The 22,763-nt window shown below is 37.2% G+C and overlaps 2 protein-coding genes across 3 annotated transcripts in view; both read right to left on the bottom strand.

Annotated features, from left to right (window-relative positions):
* LOC145993988 (tetraspanin-4-like) overlaps window positions 1-6,945 on the bottom strand; it is a 32,328-nt gene extending 25,383 nt beyond the window's left edge. Inside the window, exon 1 of one of the 2 annotated variants that reach the window (XM_083130034.1) lies at window positions 6,674-6,945. In XM_083130034.1, the coding sequence (XP_082986160.1) occupies window positions 6,674-6,736 (63 nt within the window). In that variant the 5' untranslated portion in view covers window positions 6,737-6,945. The remainder of the gene's footprint in view (window positions 1-6,673) is intronic. The other variant, XM_083130027.1, reaches the window with a different exon arrangement.
* A 3,435-nt stretch (window positions 6,946-10,380) lies between these two features.
* Window positions 10,381-21,461, bottom strand: LOC145994000 (tetraspanin-3-like). Its single transcript, XM_083130047.1, has 5 exons — window positions 21,342-21,461; window positions 18,098-18,286; window positions 16,249-16,422; window positions 12,329-12,529; window positions 10,381-10,689 (listed from the first exon to the last, which is right to left on the bottom strand). Exons 1-5 carry the CDS (start codon window positions 21,405-21,407, stop codon window positions 10,612-10,614), a joined length of 708 nt encoding a protein of 235 aa, XP_082986173.1. The 5' UTR covers window positions 21,408-21,461; the 3' UTR covers window positions 10,381-10,611.
* Window positions 21,462-22,763: the final 1,302 nt, after the last annotated feature.

Raw genomic sequence — 22,763 nt, 5'->3', positions numbered from 1 at the left:
CGCCTTTACCCCCCAGGGTTTCCCCCAGGTACCCATGTTATTCGACGCTGGGTGGGCGCTGGGGCCGCTTCCACCGTTAGAAAAGTTCCCGGATTTGAACCGGCCGGGGATCGAACCCGGGACCTTGAGCATGGTAGTCAGACGCGTTACCGACTGAGCCACCGCGGCCACATATATTTACAGAACATTCTCTATTCAGGTTCTGTGATTGGTTGCTGGAACTTATTATTTCTTAGACTCCCATGACACTGAGCCACCTACGCCCCGCGACAGGTTAAGTTTGCAGCAACTTTTCGCATGTATAGACCCAAACGTGCGCGCAGAATATAGTTCCGCTGCAATACTGTCGATTTTCTCACTGTCTGTGACATGAACAGCTCGGCGATTGAGGCAAAACTGGCACGAGAAATGCTGTGCTCCGTTTTTACGCGGATTAATACATAAAACCTGCTGCAAACGTAACCTGTCGCGGGGCTTAGTGGTGTATTATTAATGTGTGGGTTCTTTAGATGAAGGAAAATTTGGGCGAAAAAGATAAAATTTGTCCCTTCTAAAGGTAAATTATGTCCTCAGATTGTGTAGGGTGTAAGAACAGGGGGATTTATAAAATTTGGGCCCCTAGGCTATCATTTGTTTTGGACCCAGCCGATATTATTACTATTATTATTATAATTATTATTATTGCTGTTTACTGCTGCTACTATTGTTTCTATTATTAATAATTATTAATTAAGGAACATTTTGGTATGATTAGGGCTACGATTTTTATGACTTATATTATGAAGAAACTAATTAAATTAAGGTACTTCTTAAGGGCATATTTTGGTATATTTAGCCATTTCTGCGTGATAGAGCATATTTTGATGGATTCTCGGTCATATTCAGCATATTTTTGGCTTTTTCAAGAAATATAGTCATTTTCGAAGTTGATTCATTCTTACTCCCAGGTTGACTCGAGCTTTTTTTTTGTATTTTTTTACTGAAGCAAAAGCTTTTTCATTTTCATTTGAAAATTTACAGAAAGTTTTCATTGTGGATTGCGGCCCATAAAGTGAACTAAAAATAGTACGAATGTGAAAATATCTCAGCAGTTAGATATTGATGTTTGAAACAGTCCATTTATAAGGGATTATGTTTAAAATTATAGTGCATATTTTGCACAATGTTAGGTCATAAGAACATATTTTATTTTGCATATTTTGGTGATTTTTAGGTCATAAAAATCGTAGCCCTAGTTATCATGGTACTGCACTTCCACTAATTGCATGCTCTGTATTAATAACACTTGTAAACTTTAAAATATAGACATATCCGATAAAAAAAATATTCATTAAACTTCCATGAAATAGGCAAGTAAGAGGACTTGACATGTTTTGTATTTTGCTATTTTCAGTCTAATTTTTGTGCACCACTCCCTGGACTTTCGGCCTCTAGGCTATAGCCTAGGATAGCCTAGTGGCAAATTCCCCTCTGTGTAAATGGTGATCTTTTGAGAAGGCATCCACCCGGTAACTAAAGTCTTGCAGGTCAACGAGGGTCTGGCATCTGGACTCAAAGCCAGTATATTCCTCTGTGGGACTTGTGTTGTGTGCCCATGTATGCTTGTGATCGTCCTTTCATTCTTTTCATCTTTTCACCATTCAGCATCATCTTTGCGATTAGACAAAAGTAGCAGAAAAGCGATATTAAGGCATATCAATCAAAAACTCTAAAATTGTGGTAACACTGGTGAAAAGGAGGCACTTTTGTTGAAAGTAACTTATTTTACGAGAGTTTGAGTTTAAGCCCAATTTTATGCATTTATAGGCTAATTTATACTTGACCTGGAGTATCAAGCACGGGACCCCTTGATTACAAGGCGACGACGTTACCTAGGAGAGCCATGCCATTGGGACTGCAAGCTATTTTACGAAATTTCTGAGCTGTTTTAAGGATCATAAAGATACCAGTAATTTACTTTCTACTCTTCCTCTAGTGACAAATTGAAATTCCATCTGGAAATTTTCATTACGCAACAATGTCTGTCGAAAACAGGAAAGGGTCATTGTAACGGAAGTTTTACTTGTAGGAGAAAGCATTTGAAAGAACCTTTTTATCTAATCAGAAGCCTTGGATGTGTTGTAACTTGAACTGTTTTCATTGCGTGGTGTTAAAGAGTTGTTCCTTGGCGGTTGACTCAACGGGCTAGGCCTTAATAAAGCTCCGAGCCTCACCCAACTCTCATCGCGAGGAAGTTGTTATGCAATTGCAGTGTAATGATTTCTGTAGTAAAAAGTAGGTATTTTTTTAAAAAAAAACAACAGAAATACATTAGAGAAAATGAGAAAACTGAGATAGAAGAAGACGAAGAGAGTGAGCGTAAGTCTGAAATAAGATTAATAGATAAGGTTTATTGGATAAGGTATACCAGAATCCCGTATCAATTGTAGAATATACGCACATACCCTTTATTAGAATTGATGGCTATACAGGGGTTTATGCAAAATGTTCCATCTTGGGTATATAAAATTATTTTTAAGAGGGTACACATGTCAATCGAGCCCCAATATGACTAAAAATTGGGCCGTTGTAAAAATTTTGTATTGGACAAATAGCGTTGGGTCATCCAATAATTTATAAGTATATGTGCATTCAATCGCAAGCGTATGTGTAGCTCAACTTAGTTTAAGAGAAGCCGTGAATTTTGTTTAGGTTCGGTTTTCGTTTACTTGGGGGCTATTTAGAATTCAATTTCCGCATAAGAGGTATGACATGTACATAATTATGCCTAAAATTACACTAAATGTTCACAGGAATGGAATTTTGGGGGCCCGAATCCATCCTAGTTTTGTACTTTGTAAAGAAGTTAGATGCAATGTAGTTTTTTTCTTTCCCAGACTTAACTTTCCGTGTACTTCTATGTACATATGTCTATATACGTATGTCTCGATAATTCCAGGTGAACGGGATTGAGAGTACATCCAATTACAAACAACTCGAAGTCTATGGAACACCTAGGGAAGATCGGAAAAAGCGAAATAAAACACAATATCACAAAATAGTACGGTATGTGCAAAAATAAGACGTGGTGTTATGAATAATGTACTTACATTGCCCAGTGCTGATGGTTGGAAACTATAGTTAGACAATACGGAACTTACACTTTAAAGAAATGATCAAGTGTCTTCTGCTTCAGGACGTTGTATCGTTTCCGAGGAGCAATGTCACGTCATTGTTGGAATGAGAGATTATTGGTAGGTGTTGCCTCTGGCAGTTACTCTACGCAGCACATTGCCGCTTCGAACGCAGCCAAGTTTTTTGGTTTTATTTAGCTTTTTTGCCTCGGGTTATACGGAACACTGTATTATTTAGACCAATGGTTCTCAAATTCTGATACGCGTACCCTCAGGGGTACATGAACGACTTGAAGGGGGTACGCGATCAGCTCGGAAGAGAAATGTCGAGAATGCCTACGCTACTATATACTTATACGAGAGCAATTTTTCATCTATGGTGTACCTAAAAAACAAGTACCGAAATAGACCAAATTTGGAGCCAAATCTCCGCTTGAAAGTTTCATGTGCAAAACCACACGCCAAGGAGCTGTGTCAGGCTATGCTGGCACATCCTTCTCACTAGAAACTCTTAGAATTTACAATAAAAACTGCAACAGCTCTGGGAAAAATATATGAAAATATTAAATTTTTGTATATTCTTTTTAGCATACATGTGTTTCATATTTTTATTTTTCTAACTAACCATGAAGATTGTATAAGTGGGAACACCCAGTTAAAGAATAAACATACGGTTTTTTTTAACCATCTTTCCACATACAGCCCTAATGCCATTTTGCTGTATTGCAGACACACGCCACCAACATATCAAAAACGCCTCACCAATTTTTATTATTTAGAGTCGCATTTCTGCACCTTCTGATCAATCGCGACGATGATTGATAATAAGATGAAATTGATGGACACTCATGAGTAACACCGATACCCAGACAGGGAGCTAGACCCGGGAACTTCGGTGGCTAGGCGTAAAACACACCCATACGTACGTGGGACGAACACACACATAGCAAAAGCTGTGTTTCATTTTTTTTTTTAGCAAACACAATTTTTTGTTCATTAAAGTTGAAAAGTACAGAAAAATAACTGTAAGAGTGCCTGAGGAAAATTTCATTAATAGTTATCCAGTTACTGTTACAGTTACTCATTTTAAAAAGTTACTTCATAATACAGTCTTTGCGCGAATTAACGGGGGAGATACCGGAGATTTCCCCTCACAAACAATTTTATCCCCGGCAAAAAAAACAACAATTTTTATCTCTGCCACGAATGTTTTTATCCCCCTCAAAGAAATTTTAAAGCATAGACCCACAGTATATAATTTCTTAATTATGGAATAAATACAGTTGAAAAACATTCGGGAAACAGTTAATTAACATTTAAACCAATTGCATCCTACATGTCTGAAGTTCAATTTTTAATTACCCCTGGTTTACTTATTTTCATTGTCGTTGGGTGCAGAGATTTTACAATGAGGAAATGTTTTCAGTATTTTTGTTGATGATAGCACCATTGTTAAAACAAATTGTGCCTTAGCATATGTTTGCATTGGTTTTGAACTAGTTCGATAGCTTTTTCGTGTACGAGCTTGGGTTTTTTAGAATGAAAATAGCTATACTAAGTGTTTAGGGTGACCAGACATACTCTTTTTAAGAGTATTATACTCTTTTAGAGGTTCATATACTCTATACTCTTTTCAATTTGCAAAAATCCCCAAATATACTCTTTTCCTTGCTATTTAATTTCATTCGTTACTTTACGCTTAAAAGTCGAATAACATGGGTACCTGGGGGGTAAAGGCGGCCAGGGGCGTGATGCTGATCACATCACCCCCACTCACGACCGGATCAAGAAAGTGTGGGGCGTTACTCCCACACCCCCTATACGCCTTCATGGCGTGGTGCTATGCACAGGGGAGCACTTTACCTTTACCTTTACGCTTAAAAATGCCTTAAAATCCACAGAACGGAAAACGTCAAGATGTCAACAAACTGAAGTATTTACTCCTTGACTCAAGAATTTCCTATGAACAATTTCAAGTGTCATTTTCGTATTCCATCAACAAGCAAAACATATTTCAAATTCATTGGAATTTAATGATAATGATTAGGGCTGAGCAGATACCACTTTGAACCGATACCGATACCTATGCCGATACTTGAAAATTGCAATAATTAAAATTTGTTCAAAATATTGAACAATATTGGTGTGTAAATATTCTCCTCCAATTATAGGCATCAACATATCAAGAAATTTGCTTTAGAATATTCAAGAATTGCATCAGAATATTAAAATAGATATTATGTAGTCACAAAGTATAGTTTTTTTGTGCAAAATTAGTGTAAAATAAAAAGGAAGTTTTAATTTTGCATAATTTCCAGGATAATTAGACTGTCAAGAAGTCGCGCGGGATTCTTGCGGACCCCCGTGAAAGAACAAAATGCATGCGCACCTTCAACCTATAGACTATATTCTTTTTGGTCAACAAATATCTGGTCACCCTATAAGTGTTTCTAAATTGCGTGTCAATGTTAAGATTAAATGACTTAGGTTAGACCCTAAGGTACAAGGCATTAGTTTAATTTAATACAAATTTGCTCCCATAACAAAAAGCTAAATTCGCACAGTGAATACAATTACTCGAAAATAGTAGCTGTTACTTTCAATTTCTTTCGTTACTTCCAAATGGTGCTTAATTTCTCAGTCAGTATGGGCGTCTCAATTGTCGTCGCCTTGTAACCAAGTGGTCCCAGGTTCGATACCCCCTGGAAGCACATAGTGGTTCGGATCCAACTTTAAACTGTAGATCCAGTCACTATTATTAAACTATAAAAACTTATGTTAAGAGTGTTATTTATATTAATTATTTTATTTATTAGATTTTTATGCTTAGCCTATCTGTGCATAAAAGTTCACTTTAAACAAATACTTAACTCACCAGCCAAACTGCAGGTGTTTTTTTTTTGTTGTAACTACAGTTAAACCTGATACGTATAACTGAGAATTACTTACAAATCAGATTTAGATGTCATGTCATATCATTATTAAAATACTGTAATTGTATCTATTTTGAGGTACAATGTATACATAATACAGGTTGTTTCTGTCATAAAGTGGTAAATTAACGAATCTGAAAGTTTGATTATTACAGTTGCCACTTTATTAGTGAACATTGAAATACTACAGTAGAAACTATAGTTTTTCTACCCAGTTTTAAAAAATCGTCTAAAATAACATTTATTTTGTGCAGTGTGGTATAAGCTATGCCTAATTCTACAGATATTTCAGTTTTAGTTTTAAGTGAATTAGCATCCACATCCTGTATAAATTTTACTTTCTGGTGAAGTGTGTAACTTTGTCTCTTTCTGTTGTCCATGGCCGACCAGTAGTAACTGAAAACTGTCACAACTGTGACATTGTTGTAGCTTGGTTACGTACAAATCAACTGTATTTTATGGAAATTAGTACGTATAAGAACGAGTTACGTATAAATGCATTACGTGCAAATAAGGTTTAATTAACACGTTTCAAAATTATATTTTGCCGGGAGCTACACTGATTTACTTATGAAACAGATATACGCAGAACTGAGTTACGCATAAAGCTATCTCAACTGTACTTACAACGAAAAGGAAGTTGAAGCCAAACAACAAATACTTCAACAATGAAGAGCCTCCAGACGTCATTCTTCTTACATGCCACTTAACAATGCACTTGTAATGTCTACCAGGATGGGCAATGGCTCAAAGAGCCGACGGCAATTTCTAGGTCGTATTTTAAGGTTCTTATCAAAGGTGTAAAACATGAAGGTTCTAGATAACAGCACAGCAACGGGGCTTTAAACGTAGTCACGCCCAGAAGGTCAACACAGTGTAGAGATCGTGAGTGTACATAATTTTCCCGTGATGCAACAAACACAAGAACAGAGTCTTTATTAGTCTTAAACTGTGAAGACTGTCAAACCAAGTCGTCAAATGGCTTCACTCGAACCCCACCTCCCGCCCAATTCAGTAATTCGATATTTAAAATCTTACATTTAAAAACAGAATAATCTTTTCACATTAGGACATAAATTCTGTTATGACGCAGTTCTGTAATCTTACCTAATGGTTATTTACTAACCTGTAAGTTTCTTTGCGATCAATGTTGTTGATAGAGGTTATGGTCTATGCTGAAAAAAAATAAAATTTTCTTGTGCTGAATGTACTACCGTTAATTATTTCTTGAATTGATTGATTGATTGAGTTGGTGTTTTAGTCCACTTTATGCACAGTAAGGCTAATCGGGACTGGACCTACAGTTTAAAGTGGAATCCGAACCACTATGTGCCTCCCCGGGACCCCTTGATTACAAGGTGAAGACGCTACCACTTCGCCATCGGGGAGGCCCATTTCTTGAATTATTATTGATCGATATGTGTTAGATGTCCACTCATTCGTTGTGTTGAAATTAAACGCAATCATTTTTCAATAAACATGTGGATTTTCAGAGTTCTAACCTGCTTTCTTAACCTAAACAAGGACTTAAGAAACACTAAAGCACAGTTGCATCATGCTATTGTCATTGGTCGCAGCCACGGTTGCGATTTCCACATGGGTTTTGTAAATACTCGCCCAGTGCGCAGACTGCTAGAGAGAAACGCCTATACCGAAATTTCAAACGCCATTACTTTAAAATTGGCAGACATTGTAATTACAAACGAATTATTAAAATAAAAATAAAGTAGGTTATGCATTTCAGCATAACTAATAGTATCTGTGTGTTAATTGCTGTGTTTGTTTAGAGTCACCACAGATAAAGGTATATATGTCACTGAGCGATTAGTCGTTTGAAGATTTCGAATTTCAAATTGTGGTACTTTTTTTAAGTACCACAATTTCGATTTAATTTGAGAAGGATTAATTCTTGGGGAAGCCATCAACACTAGCCAAGGCCAGACACCTCACGACCCGTTGGACGATGATGCGTGGGGGCGATAAGTTATAACTAGCCCTCGGATTTTTAGGTTCTAAACAGTGTGCTTTTAGGTTCCTAAAATAGGCTCTAAAATCCCAAAATAGGTTATAAAAGTCCTAAAATAGGTTATAAAAATCCTAAAATAGGTACTAAAAGTCTTTAATTAGGCGCGAAAAATCCTGAACGACGTTCCAAAAGAAACTTAAAATGCTTCAAAATTCCTGAAAAATACTGATTTGGTACATATTCAAAATCAAAATTTAAAGAACCGCAAGAAACTTTAATACCTATATGTAACAACCAAATATTAATTTTCTAACCAAATTTTCATTTACATACATCATTTTCAAAATTATCCATAAATTATTGTAATCCTCTATTTGTGTTGTTAGCAAAAGTTACTTGTTGATCTGAAGAATGAATTAAGTATCTATGATTTGCTGCACAATACCAGGGTGGCCAGTCACTGGGAATTCCTTGAATTCCTGAAATTGTCCGTGAATTAATGGCTCCGGGAATTCTGCGTGAATTTTTCTGCATAAACTTGGAAAATTCCAACTTTTATTAATCCAAATTTCATTGAATTTATACATATTTATAAATGCCCTGACGCTTTTCACAGTTTAGATTTTATTTTTATCGAAGAAGAAAAGGAAAAGAAAGCTGCCTGGAAAACAAAGGTAGGGAAATTGACAGAAAATAGGCTTCAAACACATTCGTCATTGTTTTTCTTGGTGTGACATAAAACACTGAAAAACCTTAATATAGTATATATATATATATATATATAAACCCAAAAAAATGTTTGATTTAGGCGCATAAACCTAAAATAGTTTCTAACAACCAAAATAGGCTATTTTAGGCACTATAAAACTTCATCAGTTGTTTCGTTTTTTAATTAAATACTGACGTAACTTATTTCTTATTTACATGCAAAGGAAAGAAATACGTTAAAAACCCCAAATCCGAGGTCTAGTTATAACTTAAATCTAGTTAGGTCTATTAATACATGACTCAGCCGAGGTTTACAAGCTTGCATGGTTTATCTTAGGATCTTCCCTTCTCTAGGAGCTTGCAGTTTTCTATTTTTTCATTACGTTTCCGATACCTGTCAGAATACAAAGGTTGAGCCGATATCGATACCGATGTATCGGTATCGAAAGATTAAGGTTGGAATCTATTTACCAGTACCAGCCGATACTTTTCCGATATTTTAGTCTTACACGTGGTCACGACGCCAAGGGTCCCGGGTTCGAATCCCGCTCGGGCTTGGTAGTTTGTGAATGTTCATTCATCAATTTCATCACTCATCCCAATCTTCGTAAATTAGCCAAGAGGCACAAAACGCGAAATAAAATAAACTAGGCCGAACCCTGTGGTCGAGTGATTAGCACATCGCGCTACGACGCCAAGGGTCCCGGGTTCGAATCCCGCTCGGGCTTGGTTGTTTGTGAATGTTCATTCATCAATTTCATCATTTCATCACTCTTCCCCATCTTCGAAAATTAGCCAAGTGACACAAAAGGCGAAGTAAAATAAACTAAATCAATCAATCAATAAAAGAAACTAAATCAATCAATCAATCGAGAACCACCGATATTAAATTCAGCACAGACAGACATCCGTGACTCTAATCCGCACAACGATAGTGTTTCTCGGGTTGTCTAACATTCCGGCTGTGTTGCGAATGGAAACCATAGTTTTCGTGACACTCACAATGCGGTTCAACTCCAATTTCATCACCTATCGGCATGGGGGGGGGGGGGGGGGGGTGAGAGGGGGTGAAAAATAAAATGCCACAAACGACCTAGATAAGTGTGGAATCCATAGTTTTCGAAGTCTCTAAGCTACTTGGTGACATTCACTATCACAATTAAAATTAGTTACATTTTACACTATAGTTAGAATTCATTATTTTCCTGTCTAATACAAGATTGGGATAAAAAAATACCCGGGCAACGCCGGGTCATCTAGTAATTAATATAAATTACAGTGACTGAAATGAAATTATGTGTGTGAAAAACATACTTTCAGGTTGTAATTCATTTTCCATGGGAGAGACGTGGCTCATCCTTGCCCTCCATCGCTTTCGGACGTCCATGGACTACTAGAGAAAGAAGACATGACTCCACTTATGTTGAAATGCTATGATTTTGTTGGGTATTCTTGAACTAACTGGTTGAAAATTTGAGGCATCACTCCTTATTCGAATTTTACTCTGAGATGTGGAAATTGAGAATACATTACTGACAATATAAAGATTCTACAATATTCCACGAAAACATTATCTTTCCTGAACGAGAAAATAAATGAAAGAAGTCTGAAACAAAAGAAAGCAAAAATATGGACAGAACCAAGAGAATACAACTTGCAGTAAGAATTAAACAACTGATATAATGTATAAGTTAAGTTCAAAATACAGAAATTCTCACGGAACATGTAATATTTGTAACTCTGTATAACAAAACTTTCTACGGAAGAAATGAGTGAAATTGATAAACTTTAAACAGAAATTGACATTTCAGCAGCTTTCAATGGATGTAAGGTCATCTCTTGTACTCTACACGAAGTAACAGATATCGAATAAAAGCACATGTTTTGTGTGTTACGAATTTAAGCATTGCTTTCCTTTCATCTTTCTTAATTGGCGAGAAAGTGCCACACAGCAGAGGAAGTTGATTAACTGAAAAAGAAGAAAAATGCATTAGCATAGATTTTTCTGTTTTGGTCAAATTTATTTGTTGTAACGAACACGAGCGAATCTTACCTCTGTATTAACACTATATTAATTGTGTATAAGAATATATATTTAATCTTTCTGTATGTTAATTACTAATATGTCATGGCTGCATTAATTTTAAAATTTTTAAATCAGACACGTAAAAATACGAGGGACATACTGAAAATAATGAGTTTTGGTTTTATTTTTTATATGCCATGGCTGCCTCAAACGTATAAACATTTATTATCGGCAAAACAAATACATGTGGTATCGTATATTACCTCATAATCGTCGCACCCTGTATTTTCAGTCCAATAATTGGTTTATAACCTTCATCGCCTTTATCAACGAATCAGATAACGAAACCAATGATAGCGGCGCAGAATCTTCGGACACAGAAGATTCAATTTTGAAAGTCTGTACTTCGCAACACTGTAGTATGTTTTCTAAAGTGTAATATTTCGTCTATAATGCACAAATCAATAACAACTAATGTATTTTTTTCCAGACTGGAACAATGTTTGCTAACTGTCACGAAGGAATGATGAGCGTCAATTTGTACTTTTCAATGTTAACGTATCACACTAACCTTGCAGCAAAGACAGTTTACCTGGTTTTGAAGTGCCGAAAAATTTCATATAATAGTCGCACCCAGGGATGTATTTAAGGGGGTCCAAGGGTCCAGATCCCCCGAGAGATTTACTAACAAGGGAGGTTATCTAAGTGTTACCCTCGGATTTCCATGAAACTTGTCAGGTGTATAGATGGCCCAAAGGAAGAAATACGTGTTTTTGAGTTTCAGCTAAAAAACTGTTTTGGGGGCAAAACCCCCCCTCAAATGTCAAGATGAGGAGAAATTGAAATGGGGATCTGGCCCCGAAACCCCGTAAATATGGCATAGGAAGAACACGCATATATAATTGGAACACACACAGCACAGAGCTGTGTTTGCCAGTGATATGCACTTCATATCTCAAGTGTCCTACTTGTGTATCTGCCAGTACTATTAGCACAGAACCTCAACCGCCATCGTCCTTCACGATAGCACTTGCGTTTGGTACCGACAATCCTGCAGTTCTGTGTGTGTGTTCCAATTGTATATGCGTATTCTTCCTATGCCATATTTACGTGGTTTCGGGGTCAGATTCCCACTTTTTCTCCTTATCTTGACATTTGAGGGGGGTTTTGCCACCTAAAACTGTTTTTTAGCTGAAACACAAAAACACGTATTTCTTCCTTTAGGCCCTCTATACACCTGCCACGTTTCATGGAAATCGGATGGGGACACAGGGGTCAGATCCCCACTTCAATTTCTCCTCATCTTGACATTTGGGGGGGGGGGTTGCCCCCTAAAAAGTGTTTTTGCTAAAACACAAAAACACGTATATCTTCCTTTGGGCCCCTCTATACACCGCGAAATATATTCCTAGAAACGTGCCTGGTCGCACCCCACTCTTTCACGACTGCGCGGTGATATACAGTAATTGTAAGGTAATTAAGTCTAACAGCTATATGAGTTCAGAAAAATACAAAGATAACGAAAGAGATTGGAACTATTGATAAGACCAAAAGACATAAACCAATTTCTCCCCGTACGTACTTGCCAAATCCCAGTGCATATGATGAAAGCTCCGATTATGTGCGCGTGCTTTGTGATGGTGTCCAGCAGCACCTGGAAGCAGCCCTCCTGAAAGAACTGGTTGTGCTCCCATTCCTCGCTGGAACTGGAACAAGACATTGGCTGACTTGTGTCTTGGTACTCGGGCCAGTCCAAGGGATCGTGTACTCCGCAGCATTCCATCTGTTGGGCGATTAAGGAACTATTTACTATCCGCTGACCTAACCTTGAAATTGCATACATATATAAGCGCGTGCCCACACACACACACACACACACACACACACACACACACACACACACACCCTCACATACACACCCTCACATACACACCCTCACACACACACACACAGTGGAATGCATTATGCATTTAATCTTAATAGTCCGAACATAGAAAAACGTTATAAAATTTTCGTCGGTTATACATTGGTCCACTGAAAAACTTAAAATGTAAAATGTAAAATCTGGAAAAGTTTTATGACATTTTGTTCCATTTGGATCTTCATGATTGAATGTATAATGCAGGAAAATGTAAAATCCGGAAACGTAAAATCGGGGTTGCATTGTATATACAGGGTAACTGAAAAGTCCGGCACCATAGGACAACTCCGTTATTAGTGCACATAATGAAAATTGGGAATGTTGTTGAAAGTATGTGGTTTTCAATCAAATATGCTTAAATTTTCAACCCAGAATGCACCATTGAAGCTGTGGACTGGTATGAGAATCAGTGAGAATGGAAAACGCTGTTATGTTAATTTGTTATTTGTAATTATGTGTTAGGTAATAATCAAAATCTAATTATTGATAACAACTCGTTTGAACCAGTTTCCAAATTCAAATACTTAGGAGTAATATTAACAAATGAAAATTATATTAAAGAGGAAATAAAAAGTAGGCTTAATTCAGGAAATGCATGTTACTTCTCTCTTCATAAACTTTTGTCATCTCGTTTAATATCTAAGAAACTAAAAGTTAAAATATACAAAACCGTAATTTTGCATGTAGTATTATATGGGTGTGAAACGTGGTCCCTTACATTGAAAGAGGAACATAAATTGAGAGTATTTGAAAATAGGATCCTTAGGAAAATCTTTGGACCTAAAAGGGATGAGGAGACAGGTGAGTGGAGAAGGTTACATAATTTAGAACTACATAATTTGTATTCATGTCCAGACATTATTAGAATAATTAAATCAAGAAGACTTAGGTGGGCAGGCCATGTGGCACGAATGGGAGAGGAAAGAGGAGTTTACAGGATTCTTGTTGGGAAACCTGATGGTAAGAGACCAGTAGGAAGGCCAAGACGAAGATGGAGGGACAACGTCGAGATGGACCTAAGGGAAATCGGTAGGGATGGAAAAGAGTATATAGATCTTGCTCAAGATAGGGACAGATGGAAGGCCTGTGTTGCTGCAGCCATGAACCTTCGTGTTTAAGAAGGCTAGAGAGTTAGTTAGTTAGTTAGTTAGTAATTATGTGAATAGTGCATTTGTAATCTACTTCATATTTTCTCATATATCCTGTCCCATCTATTTCTGGAGCAGGTGAACGAAAATAAGTCTCTGCGCAAGGAGTGATGCGAGACTGTTCCACCAATGAACACGTGAGATTGAACGGGATTGCGTGGAGGGGGAACGCGACTGCAATTACCAGACTTCGCAGCAGCGTGTACTGCTTCGCTCAGCACACTCGATTTCCTACCCTTCTCTGGCGCTATGGGAAGGCCTTGCTCCAGTGATAACTGAGACAGGGTATAGACTTAGCCAGTCAACCTGTAGGAGCTGTTAGCTTGAGATTATCAGATCGAATATAGTGGTTGTTCCTTCAACGTCAATTCGTCATTCATTTTCATCGTCACGATTAACCTATAGAGAGGTAAAAAGGACAAAAGGACAATACACCGTATTCATTAAGGTAACATGTAGAGTGACAACCGTTGTAATATCAGAATCAAGGGCGCCGCCAGGATATTTTCTCAGAAGGGCAGAGTCACAGAAACTTTTATCATTGTTATTATCATTATCATCATTATTATTACTATTATTATTATTATTATTATTATTATTGCTATTATTACTGCTATTATTATTGTTTTGTTGTTATTATTACATTACTATTAGCCTACTACTACTACTATAACGTATGTGTTTTTAAATGACATACATTTGTAATTTCCATATTCTGTATATCTATGTACAATTTGCATAACTGTATACTTAACATTAATCCATGTAGAACAAAAAGCTGTTTTTTATAGTTAGATAATCAGTGTAAGCTTAAATCAATCGGCAGGTTTAAGAAGGGAATAAGTCCAAAAAGTAAATTTGTGGGAAATCAAGTGTACAATGGAAAATGAAATATATTCTCGTGTAGGTTACAACACGAGAATGCACAATGGAATGAATAATGCAAAGTAATGTCCAAATTTTGGAAATTTGGAGGCAAATCAAACAACAAACAGTCATTCATCCACATACTGATCTTCATCGTGGTGAGAAGTTGTAGCCCAAGTTACCATGACGTCTTAGAAAGGTATTTTGTCGTCTGGAATGTAGGGGATGATTTTCCTAACATCATTCACTTTCTTTTTCGTTGATTGGTAATGGGGCATTGTAATAGGTCCTGGATTCATTTCCTTCTTACGGCCTACGTTGATTTCATGGTTCTACGGCGAATCAAAAAGTAAGTTACACCCGAGCCGTGTTCCTGTACTAAGAGAGATAAAATAATCACACTTGGTGGCAACACTGTCCGGAATGTATTCTCCCCATACTCGAAGCAGCCATGCTGCAGCTGGTTTAGTATGTGAGTAGTCAAGGGTGAGCCACCGTGTGAGTCATCGTATTGAGGTGGCGTTCAACATTGAGGTGCTCTCCGTCGTCCGATGTTTGTGGGCACGAAGGCATAATCGGAGTGAAATCCATCACCAAATTCTCGAGGTGTAGGTGAGAAAGCAATGTCGCACCCCGTGATCAGGGAATGAATGGTGCCAGATGTTCGAAGAGGAAAGCACGAACGTGAAAGACGAACAGTGTGTCGGGCGGTCTGCAACTGTGAACACTATCGACAAAACGGAGCGTGTGAATGCAATCATCCTTGCCAACCGCCACGTGAAACTTAAAAGAGATTGCAAGTGAACTGAACATATTCAACGATAGCGTGTCTATGCTGATTCATGACCAGTTGGGTGTATCGAAAACTGTGCTCTCACTGGGTGCCGCGATTGTTACCCGATGAGCCCAAAAGTCAACTCAATTGATATTGGACGGAATTTTTACACACGTGAAATCGAAAAACTGGTCACACACTTCGAAACGTCCATGGAATACCTTGGTGACTATGCCGAAAAAAAGTTAAATGTTCATACATTTTTGTCCAATAATTATTTTCTTTCTAATGTGTTTTGTTTGTTTTATACAGGGGTGTAACTTACTTTTTGATTTGCCCTGGTATATCTTCCTCTAGGGACTGCTTTTTATATCTTTCTTCACACTCGCGTGTAGAGCGACGCTTTCCGATGATGTCGAGTACAAAAGGTCATTTTGCCATTTTGTGGTCTTCATTCCCTTCTTAAACCTGCCGATTCAAATGTATCCCTACTTCAAATAATAATAATAATAATAATAATAATAATAATAATAATTTACGGCCTGTAAGTCACAGAAAACAATAAATTTTGTTATAAAATATCTCTACAATTTCACCACTGAAATTACATTAACTCTTTCCAGAAATCTCGGCCGGGGGGTGGGTGGGTGGGGGTTGCGGGTGCCCATGATCAGAATTGTTTCAGATGAGCAACTTAGTAGCAAGCTGTGTGCTTTTTGCCATGATGTGTCTAGAAGTGTTCCTCCCCACTGTCCTTTTTTAGATATTATTACCGACACCTACGTACTTACCTCTCTTTGGACGTTGTCCAACGTAATTGTGGCTGTACCGTTTTCCGGATACTTTAAAAACATGTCAACAATGGTTTCATTCAGATATATTTCAAATTTCTCATCCAGATCAGCAATGGCTATAGTCCCTATGATCACGTTGAAGAGGAAGAACACAAATAGCACTGTTGAACGCTGAAAGAATAGAATGATTTCAGTTAGTCTCCTGCCGATATGCAAGTCTCAAGTATCATAATGTTTTGATTCATTAAGTGGCTGTGTTTCGTAAGGATGATATTTAATTAGTTGTCAATATTGCCCCGATGCTGTGCCCGATGTTGCCTATGCAGAGAAAACGTAACAGTTATGTGTAAGAGAGTGGGCGTATCTACACCCATTTTCAGGTAGTAAGGTGCAAGAAATTGTGTCAAAGCTTTATTTAAATTATTTTAAAAGGCAACATTTATTTTACTTTCCAAAGTAAAAAGCAGAATGATCCAAACGAAATTTTTCATGCCTCATTTTCCAGGAGGAAGCAAGTGCCCCTTTACCCCCACCCCACACACACCTTTGGACCAGCCCATGTGCAGCAATGTGCCCAATAGAGTCAGGATGGGTTTTGCCTATTTTATATACTAGCTATAGACGCACACACACACACAAACAGTCGAGTCTCGAATCAGATATTAGTATAATCCGAGGCAAAAAATATATTTTTTTCACTTAAATTGCTAGCTTGAAAATTTTGCAACGTGGAAAGAGCTCAATTTGACAGTTCGGTTTGCAGCTGAAATATTTTCTGGATGATAAGGTAAAAGGACATTTGAATCGCCTAAGAATAAGGCATAACAAAGTTAGAACACCCACGCTTCATTGCGACTCATTATTTCTAATTACGCGCCAAACATTGTTTTGGGTGAATTGCTAATTGATTTGAAACGTGGTAGTCTAGTTAAAAAGAAGTTATTGTTGAGGGAAAGAATATTGTTGAGCTTGAAATGGAAGAGAAAGAAACAGGTGATTTGATTTTGATTTTGAATTTAAAATTTTGGTGCGTCAGCACTAAGGTTATTTTGCACCAATCACATTATACGGGGTCCAACCCCTTATCGTTACACATAACAACTCGAACGTTGCATAACTAAAACCATAAAATATTAAAATCTTCTGACTTTCGTTAAAAGCTGAGGCTGTAAAGGAGCACTCAGTACAAATAAGGACAAAACACAGGACAACACAAAACAAAATTATACTGGCCATGGGGCCAGTCGCCAGAGCCTCGTTAGTCTGCAGTCCAGAGTGTACTACGTGGAAGTGAGGTTGACTATTGGGTGCACTACGTCAAAGGAGCACCCCTTACACCCCAGAAACAGGTGAAATTGATGCCACAATATATGAAGACTTATGTTATGTAGTACCAGAAACATAAATAAAACACATGCAAATTTCATTTTTATTTCATTACGATTCATTGGCGCAATTTGGAACCTGATTTTGGAGAAGCAGAATCGACCTTTGGAGCTTAATTTGGGAGGAGGACAGAATCAAACGTTTTTCTATCCAATAAATATAGAGTCCAAGACAATTTTGCTAAATAACTGTTAAATTATCGAAATCATAAAAATGCAACTTACCACATTGCTACTCAAGTTCCAGAAGGTTACCAAGTACAATTAATTTGTAAATTTCAGTAAATTTGAAACATTTGGGTGTCCCTTGCTCCCACCTGGTTACGATTAATGATTACTGATTGTGGGTAATCTGTTTGGAAGAATGAGTAACTTTAACTCAGTTACGTTTAAAATGTAACTTTCCAAACACTGACAGAGACACCGTTAAAACTAAAATGAAAGTACACAATGCTGTTTACCGCCAACAGGAATACTCGGTTAGGCCTCTTCTCCCAAATCAAAATCCCTGCCAATGCCGACAGAAGAGCTACGCAAGCAGAAGCTATTGTCGAGTAGCGAATCGCCAACATTCCATCACTGAGGAAGTAGGTAGCCGTTTTGCTGCTGCTGAAGACGCCTCCTGTGGCGATAACTGTTATGGCAAATAACTGAAAGGTTAGATGAAAATATTATTTTATAGTAGGGCTGGGCCGACACCGTTTTGAAACGATACCGATACTCTTACCGATTGCCATCGATATATATTGATATTATAACAAAAATTGTTCAAAATAATGATTCATATTAGTGGTTGCGTATTCCACACTAATTAGCCCTATAAGTACCATTTTACGAGATTTTGCTTTGAAATATTAATAAATTACATCCCAATATGAAAATACCTGTTATGTAATCACTATACTCGGATTCTTAGGTTCTAAAAAGTGTGTTTTACGTTCCTAAAATAGGCTCTAAAAATCCTAAAATACACACAGAACCCAAAACGTGTCAATTGACATATACTTTGATCTCAATAACACGTTAACGTTCATAAACTGCAAATGATGCACCTTTTAGTGTGTCAAAATACACATAGGAATGTATTAAAGGGTATTTTTATGAGATGAAGTCCCGTGTGATGCACTAAAATGCATCAATTTGGAAGATCGGACAAGATCATTTCGAAGATAACAAAATTACACATTTAGCTGTGTCAATTGATGCATTATTTTTGTTACTTTACTTGCACTAGCTCAATAAATTGGAAAGTGGATGATTTGTTTACCTGTACTGAAAATGCTTTGTTGTGCTGTTCTTTTACTTGTACGTACAGTGGGATCCATGAGTATTACCGTGCAAATTGTTCATCACCATGTTCGTGAACTTTATATGACCCAATAAAAACTTAAAGATTTAAAAGAAAACTCAAAACAAGCTGTTGATATCTTCTGCACCATCATACATAAAAAATCATCGCTTAAAAACGCATAGCATGTAAGAGAAAAATTAATGAAAATAGTTATGGACAATTTGCACGGTAATATTCATGGATCACACTGTAGAGGGGATTACACTAGGGAAAATGTACTACAGAGCAGGGGCGCCGACTTGTCAAAATTATTGGGGGGGCTCTGATCACTGAAATAAATTAATGAATGACTCACTCTCTCTCTAAGTTTTGGCCTCAGTGTTCGAAATCTCATAAAAGCTAGGGGTGTGCGGGATATATTTTTTATTTTTTATTTTATTTTATTGTTGTCAGACCTTATTTACTCTTTTGTACAATGAATATTAACTTTAAAATATTTCAAACGCAACTCAAGCTACATAAGTCATGGACTGAAGTAGGAGGAGTAGGACGAACCGACAGGGATAAGAACACATAGCCTCTGGGGTGAGCAATCTCCCAAACAATAAATTCAAATAACTAAAGGTCCTTAACCTATTGCGATCTGTCCTTGGCGGTTCGTCTTGCGGCATGGATCAAGCATACTATAGATTCCGGGAGTCAGGAATCCGGATCACAGTGCATACATAAAACAAGAAAAAGAATGTGAAAAGAAATAAAATACACATAACTAAATAAAAATGACCCAATTATACTAAAATATAACTATGTGCTGATATCTGTGAAGACCACTAACAATACTGTAATGTGTAATTTGTGACTTGTAATTTACATATAATAATCAAATCACTGTATTGGGAATCATGTATATGTATGTGTCTTATATATTTTCTTTCCTGTTTTTTTTTCTTTCTCTTCTTATATTTGTTTTATATATATATGTGTACTGTAGTAAAGGATAATTTAAATAAAGGTAGTGTGTGCAACAATAATGGGTGAACCGTAATACGAGCAACTGCCGTCCCAGTTTATATCAGAGGCACTGGGACATGCGCATACCCTCGAATGTATGCGGGTGGAGGTTAGGATACATTCGGGGGTTTCCCCATTATTGATTGTGGGGGATACCGAAAAGTCGGGACCGGGATCGGGAAAAAAAATTCCCGTCCCGATCCCGACTTCGGGAATTGATTTCCTGACTTTTCGGGATCCCGAGCAGTCGGGAAATACCGAATGCTCATTTTAAAATGTTGTTATTTCTCGACGTTTTCTGCATTGTAAATTTCTGGAACTTATCGTAAATTGTTAGTTTTTAATCCAGAAATCACTTAAAGTGAAAATGACTTGTAGAATTCGAGATTTTCAGAACTTTGGGAAATTTCGAGCATTTCTCGTCCCGAAAAAGAAAATTCTTTCCCGCACACCCCTATTAAAAGACCATGAATTCCTCAAATATATCAATTTTTTTATTCACAGTTCGAATGCAGAATATTAATGTCACTAGTTTCGTCAACCATAATAGCAAAATATTCCCGACTTTTAATATCTGCTACCACGGAGCGCAAAACAGATCTCCCCAATATATCAACGATCTCGTTCTGAATGTCATGTGAGAGCCATTTGTAGCCCGAACGTCCCATCCACTACCCTAGTTCATGCACATCGTCTTTTGAAACTCTTTTTAGTAAAAAGTTTAACAATACTCATAATTACATACTTAGTATATAGTAGTAATAAGTCATGTGTTTTGCTGTTTCTGGTCATAGGCCCCCCCCCAACTTGATGGTTTAGCGGTCTCAGCTCCCCCAAAGTTGATGGTCTATAACATTTCAAATGTTTTCTTGGTTTGAGTTGGTGTTTTAAGTCCACTTTATGCACAGTATAACATTTCAAATGTGTATTTAAAGTTAAGTTCATGTGGCACAATTCAGAGTATTACAGGAGAAGCAAAATATTACATTACATCCTCTTAAGCAAAATTATTTGGGGGCTCTGACTCACATCGTTAACATTGGGGGGGGGGGGGGGCTCGAGTCCCCCAAGCCCCATGGTGTCGACGCCTATGCTACAGAGAATATATTTGATACTTGTGAAAACAATTAACGGTCCTTGTTCTCTTCACGGAACACGCCAGTCCTTAAAAACACTCAGGATGTAAGAGAAAAAGTAATGAAAATATTGATGGACAATTTGCCAAGAAGTAGTTGTGCATCCAACCGTACACCCAAAATAAGAAAAATGTTCCTACGCCTCTGATTTGAGGAATATGCTTTAAAAATAGTAGAATGTTCGGATACATTTTCCATATACGTTATGCACCTATACAACTTTTTACACCCAGACTGGAGATAAAAAAGAATGAATCATGTACTTACCACAATAGTAATATTAGAAACTAGAAATGCTATTTGAGAATGCTGAAATATATTTTCCCCTTTCATGACGCTGCTGAACACCAAATCCCGATTTGTTCTTTTCCAGATTTCTGTGCATAGCCAGTAGACATACCACGATAAAAATGTAAACCATGATAACTGGCAAAATCCGGATTAAGAGGAATGAGATAAGAGTGCAAACATAATGTACAGCCGAACATGTGGAATTAAGGCCGATTAAGATTATGTATGTTAATGCTATCTACATATTCTTCCTTACCTACTGTTCTTTCTTTAATTTTTAAGTTCGAAGGCTACTCTTGAATCTAGGTGACTTTATTGCTAATATACTGATGAACCCATAGGCACGTAGAAGGACACATTTTATGTATATTTACATACATAAAGTATTGTTTATGCCGATCTTGCCCCCCCCCCCAATTTATCTTAAGTTGGCGCCTCTGGATTAACCACGATCTCTAAGTTTTTGTTTTTTTTATTTCTTACAAACACCAATAAATTTTATGGAATCAGAAATGTGTGTCTGTGCGCGCTGCCATATTGGTTGTTCCGAGGAACTGTGTTAAAATACACACCTTCGTGCCGGGCAACCAAATCGATTCTGGAGAACTTCTTTTGACTCTCTGAAAAAAGAATCCAGGAGAAAATTATGAAATTATGTCCCGATGTAATTTTGAGGTAATTCTGGAAAATTCTCAAAAGATTGGAAAGTTTTCTTGTGTGAATTAGTTCCAATCAATCATTCCAGGTGGCAGCACAATCTGTCAGAAATGTGTAAGTCCAGATAATTATGCAATTCCAACGGACGTACTGAGACTCATCAGTGGCCCAAAAATTTACTAATATCGCAAAATAAGAGGGTCCCCTAAATAAGCTGCCTTGTCAGGTACCTCGATTTTAAAAGTCTCGCAAACCATACTATGTGTGTATGTTAGATGCGACTACATTCTGCACAATTTTTAACTGAAAAGGTCTTCGCCAATTAATAATTATTAAATTATACCTAACTTTCAAATTCAAATTTCAAAACATATGAGAGTGCTCTTGTAACTTTAGGACAATTTAGGCATTGTTTGCAATTAGGATACAATCCGTCAGTGTACAAATTTCGTGTGCATGACATAACCTAAAAATTGTATCTTCGGGGCAATGCGGAGTGGGTCATCAAAATATCCCATTTTGCTCTGCATTGCCTTTACACGCTTATACTGTTCCGGTTTTGCCATTGAGTACAGTATTAATGATCAATGATATGTTAGTCAGGCTAGAACAATATTTTGTGATCTTGCACGATAGGCGCATATCTGTTGCGCAGCCTATAAGTATTGAAGATAAAGACGCTGTTCATGCCTGCGTTTTATGTGTACAAGTAAGTACATATGAACGATTTACCATTATCAA

Source organism: Lepisma saccharinum, chromosome 1 (assembly GCF_977018435.1).
Source record: "Lepisma saccharinum chromosome 1, izLepSacc3.1, whole genome shotgun sequence".
Classification (NCBI taxonomy): Eukaryota; Metazoa; Arthropoda; class Insecta; order Zygentoma; family Lepismatidae; genus Lepisma; species Lepisma saccharinum.
Note: the sequence above shows the minus strand (reverse complement) of the source record. Positions and strands in the feature narration are given on the sequence as shown.

Excerpts from the sequence above, each read along its gene's own strand:
- LOC145994000 (XM_083130047.1), bottom strand. The coding sequence starts at position 21,407 with ATGAAAGGGGAAAATATATTTCAGCATTCTCAAATAGCATTTCTAGTT. Across the intron at positions 16,423-18,097 it reads ACCGAGTATTCCTGTTGGCG|CGTTCAACAGTGCTATTTGT; the intron begins GTAAACAGCATT and ends CTATTCTTTCAG. Across the intron at positions 10,690-12,328 it reads TATGCACTGGGATTTGGCAA|TTAATCAACTTCCTCTGCTG; the intron begins GTACGTACGGGG and ends CTTCTTTTTCAG.